The sequence below is a fragment of the Pipistrellus kuhlii genome, unplaced genomic scaffold, assembly GCF_014108245.1.
Source record: "Pipistrellus kuhlii isolate mPipKuh1 unplaced genomic scaffold, mPipKuh1.p scaffold_m20_p_52, whole genome shotgun sequence".
In the NCBI taxonomy this organism is placed as follows: Eukaryota; Metazoa; Chordata; class Mammalia; order Chiroptera; family Vespertilionidae; genus Pipistrellus; species Pipistrellus kuhlii.
In genome coordinates, this window is record NW_023425554.1 from 1,032,943 (window position 1) to 1,039,004 (window position 6,062).

At 46.4% G+C, this 6,062-nt stretch overlaps 1 protein-coding gene and 1 long non-coding RNA gene across 7 annotated transcripts in view; both read right to left on the reverse strand.

The window, feature by feature from the left end:
- AKAP8L (A-kinase anchoring protein 8 like) overlaps window positions 1–5,974 on the reverse strand; it is a 28,981-nt gene extending 23,007 nt beyond the window's left edge. For 2 of the 6 annotated variants that reach the window (XM_036415949.2, XM_036415946.2), the window contains exon 1: window positions 5,826–5,937. In XM_036415949.2, the coding sequence (XP_036271842.1) occupies window positions 5,826–5,838 (13 nt within the window). In that variant the 5' untranslated portion in view covers window positions 5,839–5,937. Of the gene's footprint in view, window positions 1–1,803; window positions 1,885–5,825 lie in introns of those variants that run through there. The other 4 variants (XM_036415947.2, XM_036415945.2, XM_036415951.2 and 1 more) reach the window with 4 other exon arrangements.
- Window positions 3,709–4,163, reverse strand: LOC118706570. The gene is made up of 2 exons (XR_004984057.2): window positions 4,043–4,163; window positions 3,709–3,965 (listed from the first exon to the last, which is right to left on the reverse strand). It is a non-coding gene; the product is annotated as an uncharacterized LOC118706570 (long non-coding RNA).
- Window positions 5,975–6,062: the final 88 nt, after the last annotated feature.

The window sequence follows — 6,062 nt, forward strand, 5'->3', positions numbered from 1 at the left end:
AAATGTGTCTTTCTCATATTGATGTTTTCCTTCTCTCTCTCTCTCTCCCTTCCTTCCTTCCTTCCTTCCTCCCTCCCTTTCTCTCTCTCTCTCTCTCTCTCTCTCTCTCTCTCTCTCTCTCTCTCTCTCTCTCTTCCCCCCTCTCTCTTTTTGGTTAAATATATTTTTATTGATTTCAGAGAGGAAGGGAGAGGGGAGAGAGAAATAGAACCATCAATGATGAACCTCCTTGCATGCCCCCTACTAGGGATTGAGCTTGCAACCCGAGCATGTGCCCTTGACTGGAATGGAACCTGGGACCTTTTAGTCTGCAGGCCAACACTATCCACTGAGCCAAACCAGCGAGGATCTTCCTCCCTCTCTTAAAAAAACAAAAAAAAAACCACACAAACCTAGTGTGGCTCAGTTGTTTGCCATACTGTGCACTGAAAGGTGCCCGTTCAATTCCGATCAAAGCACATGCCCAGGTTTCAGGTTCAATCCCTGGTCAGGGTACATACGGAATGTAATCATTGATGTTCTCTCTCACAACGATGTTTATATCTCTCTCTCCCCTCTCTAAAATAAAAACATTTAAAAAAAGAAAAAACTTAGAAGGAAATATTTGTAACATTGGGTTTGGCATAAATTTCTTAGATACCATAAATTTCTTGTAACCCCAAATCACAATCTATTAAAGACTGATAACTTGGACTTCATCAAAATGAAGAACTTGTATTCTTCAAAAAACACTGACAGGAGCATAAAGAGACAAGCCACAATTTTAGAGAAAATATTTGCAAATGGCACATCTTATAAAATGCTTATACCCAGAATATGTAAACCAGAGGGAAAACAATTCAAAAAAGATGTGCAATTTGGTACTATGTTTGGGTAAAAGGAGTGAGGCAAGGAGGGCAGGAGAGGGAAGCCATGCAAACCAAGTTCTTCCTCATTTAGGAAATACCTAACTCCTTACTCAATTTCAAAACATTTTAAGTCTCTCTCTCTCCTGCAGGGACTAGCTGTTAATACTTCAGGTAGCTTACTTATGTCCATTTACTCAGTGACTCCCGAGGGAATGTCACCATATAAGCTCAGTCTTTCCCCAGACCTTAGTAGTAAAACAAACTACCCATCTCAGCAACCAAGACTTCATCCTTACTAATTCCAAAGATTGTTCTTGCTCAGAGAACTCTATAGGGAAAGCCCAGCTTTATCTGTAGTTACAAATGCCGAAGCATGCTGACTGAATATCTATGGACCCTGATGGCTGACTACTTCTGAATTACGTTTAGTGTGTCTGTCCACATTTGAGAAGTCAATCAGAGATTTTTCCCTCAACCATACACGTAAGGTACTGCCTGGCTTGAAATGGCCTGAGTCACCAAATTCAGACAGGCAGCCTCTCTGGCAGAGTGGACCCATACACTACGTGGGGGCTAAGTTAATGGCTTGGTTTCTGTTCATTCTGATCCTTTTGACTTTAATTAACCACTTCCCTTCCGGACCCTCAAGATTTTCTGAAGCCAGAGGTTTGTCACAGACTTCTAACAGAAAGTTAAAGGGTCAAAGGAACCAACCATTTCTAGCCCCAAGATTTCCGACTTGTTCAATAACACAGACATCTCTCCCATAATTGCCTCCAAGAGGGGAGTGCCAGCTACTCTTAACACCCCACCTCACCATTTTATAAAAGTTTGGATTTAGAAAAGCAAGACAGGGAGACATCAAGGTCAAAGGCAACTAACAAGACACTGGACTGCTCTGGTACTAGGAGAAGGCAGAGCACTCACCCTCTGGTTCCCAGGGGCCCTCACTTACCATAATCACAGGTGGGCTGAACACTGGTGTCTGAGAACGTTGACTGCAAAGTGGTTTCAGATCCCTGGACAAAGCCTAAACATATGCACAGCATGGTTAATTTCCCCAAACAAGCCATTTGACAATGACCTAAAAACTACCATTTAGTATAGACTGGTAGGCCTGACCCTCATTGGAAAGCATAAACTGTAGCTTCTGAACACTTTAATTATACCCCAGAACATATTAACCAATGGAAAGGCAGGCTATGTTTAACTTGCTACACCAAAAGAATTGGATAAAAATTTTCAAATACTTTAAACCAGTAACTCAAATGAGTACCCAAATTACCATTCAGCTAAATGAGAAAAATACTTGAATCAAACATCTAACCACAGCCCTGGCCAGCTTGGCTCAGTTGGATAGAGCGTCAGCCTGTGGACTGAAGGGTCTCAGGTTCAATTCCAGCCAAGGGCACATGCCTAGGTTGTGGGTTCGATCCCCAGTGGGGGCATGCAGGAGGCAGCCGACCAATGATTCTCTCTAATCTTTGACGTTTCTCTCTCCCCCTCTCCCTTCCTCTCTGAAATCAATAAAGAAATATATTTTAAAAAGAAACAAAAAAATTCTAACCACTGATTATTGCAGGTGAACCACCTTCAATTCAAACAAGGACAGCGTTATTTTTAAACAACACTTAGACAAATAATACCCCTCTCCTTCCCCCAAATCTAAAACCAAAACTGTTTTGTATTTTTAGTTTTCTAATAAAAATGTACATGTTACAATTACCTCTTAAATGTAATTACTTGGGTTATAACATGTTTACATGGAACAAATATTACATATAATATACATATTATTTCCTATTTTCTCAACTCTCAAATTATTTCACACCTTAAAATAAATTAGTACCAAGCAAGGAAAACTTTAATATCCACCAGAAATACTGCTCTTAAATGCTTATTGTAACAGACTATGATGAGTCCTAATACTATCTTTAAAACCAGGTTGAAAAAATGTTTTAATGATTTACCCATAGCACTGAAATTATGACAGATACCATAAGAGGCAACATTTGCCTACTCCCATCAGAGCCAACTCATGACCTAAAAATAAAAACCAGCACCCCGATAACAAAAGCATACATTAAGTGCCCTTCTGGGGTGAGCATTCACATTATTTGTTGATGGTTTCTCTTAAAGTTCATCTCTTAAAGACCCCAGCAACAAAGATAACAGCAATAGCAGCAAGTATTTTACCCTAAGGGTGCTAAGAGCTTTCCCTGCATTATTTCATTTTGTCCTCACCACAGCCAACAAAAGAGACAGGCCAAGATCCCTTACCCTGCAATCCCACAATCCAAAAAGGTCTGCAAACCAAGTGTTCTCCTCAAATGGGGTACAACACTCACTTGGGGAAAAAATGACCTGTGAGGGCAGTTATGGTCTTTCTTTACCCCACTTGGCACAGAAATAATGCATTTAATTACTTGGTGCCCACATCCTGGTGGAGGTTGTGGAATGTCCTCTCAAGCTAGAATTTTGCAAAAATGACTGAATATGACTTCTGAGACCTAGGTCTTGTTCGCCCGTAGATCATTCACTCAAGGGAAAACTAGCCACCATGTTGTGGGGACTCTTTAGTAGGATTGAGGAGAGGTCCACCTGGTGAGGAACCAATAGTCAGCATCAACCTAATCAGCCACGAGAGTTTAAGTCGCCCTGGAGGTGAGTCCTTCAGCACCAGTCAGGCCTTGAGATGACTGCAGTCCAGGCTACCATAAAAAATGTAACCTCATGAGAGATCCCAAGCCAGAACCATCCGGCTAAGCTATCTGTGTATTCCTCACACACAGTAACTGTGAGATAATAAAGGTTCCTATTAAAAATGTGGTATCATTGAAGACCTGATGCTGGATGTTTTTACCCAATGTTTCCATTACTTCCATCTTTCCTCTCAGTGCCAGAGATGAAGACTCCTTTCCCAAGCACACATAAACTAAGTTCAAAAGCTGGACCAGTTATCAGAAAGATAAATTATTTTAATCACATTCTTTAAGTAAGAGGGGTAACATTTGCTTAAGCCTCCAGAACTTCTCCTTAAGGGCAAAACAGTTGTCTGAGATAGGATTAAAATGCCTTTGACTTTAGTGGCCAGCTTTTTAAAAGTGAAAAACAAAGCTCTTGTGGTTTTCAGCTGATCAAGACCAAGGAAAAATTAATAATCGTGTCATTAGCTTCACTAGCTCAGTACCCACTCCAACAGAATTAGAGCCCACAAGATCTGGAGTTAAAATTCAGATGTGGCCATTAGTGACCTCTCCAGCGCAGTGTCCTCGTCTACAAATATAAATGCTCCGTTTTTAAGTTCCCCACAGCACCTAATCACTCATGTTCTGGTTTCTTCAGCTTGCCCCTAACCACCGCAGAACTGTCTTCCAGGTCACACTAAGATTGGGTGGAAAAGATTACAGTGATGTCTGTAACAACCCTACGACTTTCCTCCTGAGCCAGGTAAGCTACGGAAATGCTAGGACAGGGTCGCCCCATCCTGGCATCACTGATTTCCAAGCCAGATGATGCTCTGTGGTGGGGGCCCATCTTGTGTACTGCACAACGTTTAGCGGCATTCCTGGTCTCTATACACTGGATGACAGTAGCACCCCGTTCCACCAGACGAGACAACCAAAAGTATCTCCAGATATTGCCAAATGTCCCCTGGGGGGGGGGGGGGTAGAATCAGCCCTGGTTGAAAACCACTGGGCCAAGGGATGACTGCTTGGGGTTCTTGCCAAACTCATGACCTGGGAGCCAGAGGAGGGAGGCCTTGGCCACGCCTCCTTGCCAGGCCAGCATAAAGCAGCCTACAGAGGAGCCCTAGAGGCTCAGGTTCCATTCTTAGTCCCCAACATTCCACGGGAGAATGCTGGTTACCAGGCAACCACACATGCTCAGCCTAATACTCCCCTCAAAGGGGGAGGCCTGGTCCATGGCTCCTGGTTGAGCAGCCTCAGTGATTACTACCAAGACAAACCCAGCTGTTCAATTCATCCGCGGATGGTTTACAATTGCCATGCAAGCATATCACAGCCCCCCCCCCTCCATCCCCCCGTCGGATCTCATCATCCATCCTCCCCTTTGCTCAAGCCCCACTGGCCTCTCCCTGGCAGAGCTTCTAAGGAGCCAAGCAGCAACTAGCCCCTGGGTCAGATATTCTTAATTCCCGTACTCTCTTCTGGCCTCTGCTCAAATGTCACCTCTTTAGCTGTCTCCAACCACCCCACATAAATAGAACAACTCCCTCAGCATGCTGACCATCCCCGAATACAGTCCATGTTCATTTGTTTGCTTGTTGTGGTCTGCCCCGCCCGATAACTGCTGGAGGAATTCTTGCCGTGTTCCAGTTGCCTATTCAGCACCTGACACGATTAATCTGACAGATGGCGAATGAATTACCCTGGAAAGGAGCCATACCAGGCAAGGCTCAGGCCTCAGGACCCAAGGCACCCTGCTCAGTCCAAACCTTCCAAACATCTACTGCTCGCCCCGGGCCCGGAGCCTCTCCCAGCCCGGGGCTGTTAAGGGGCAAGAGGAGCTGCGACATCTTTCAGGGACACTGAACATGGGGGGTTGGGGGGCCGTAGGCAATGGCGACGGCAGCCGAGCCCGCTGACGGATCAGAAGGGCCGAAACCTGGGAAAGGGCGACCTGAGACTACGAGGTCCGGAAAGTCCAGGCTAGCGGCGGAGGCGGTGGGAGAAAAGGCCTCGGGCCCCGAGGCCGGAGCCCGCAGTCACAGGCGACGGAAGCCAAAATCTCAGGCGACCGAGAGCCAGAGCGCGAAGGTGCAAGCACAGAGCCCCGAGGAGCCGAAGCCTGAGGGGCGCGAACCTGAGAGGACCCGTCCGTCCGCGGCGCCATTTTGTGGCCGCAGAGAGAGCAGTATCCCGGCCCCGGGGGAGGCGCGGGCGAGCCTGGCGCGGCCTTGGCACGTCCTCGTCCCTACCCACCCGGGCCTGACTCCCGGCCCTGCCGGCTCACCTGTGTAGCTCATGGCAGCGGCGTACACTGTGCCTGAGGACGCCGCCGGATGCCCCGCACGTCAGACGCGGAGATTGCCGTGACAATCCCCCGGGCTCTTTCTACGTATAACGGAGCCCCGCCTCCCGACCGCATTGGTTCACGCCCAGCTCTGACCTCACGTCTATTAGGCCACGAAGCTGTCTCTCTCAGGACAGCCTCATACTAATGGCTGAGGCTATTGTCAATCTCACGAGA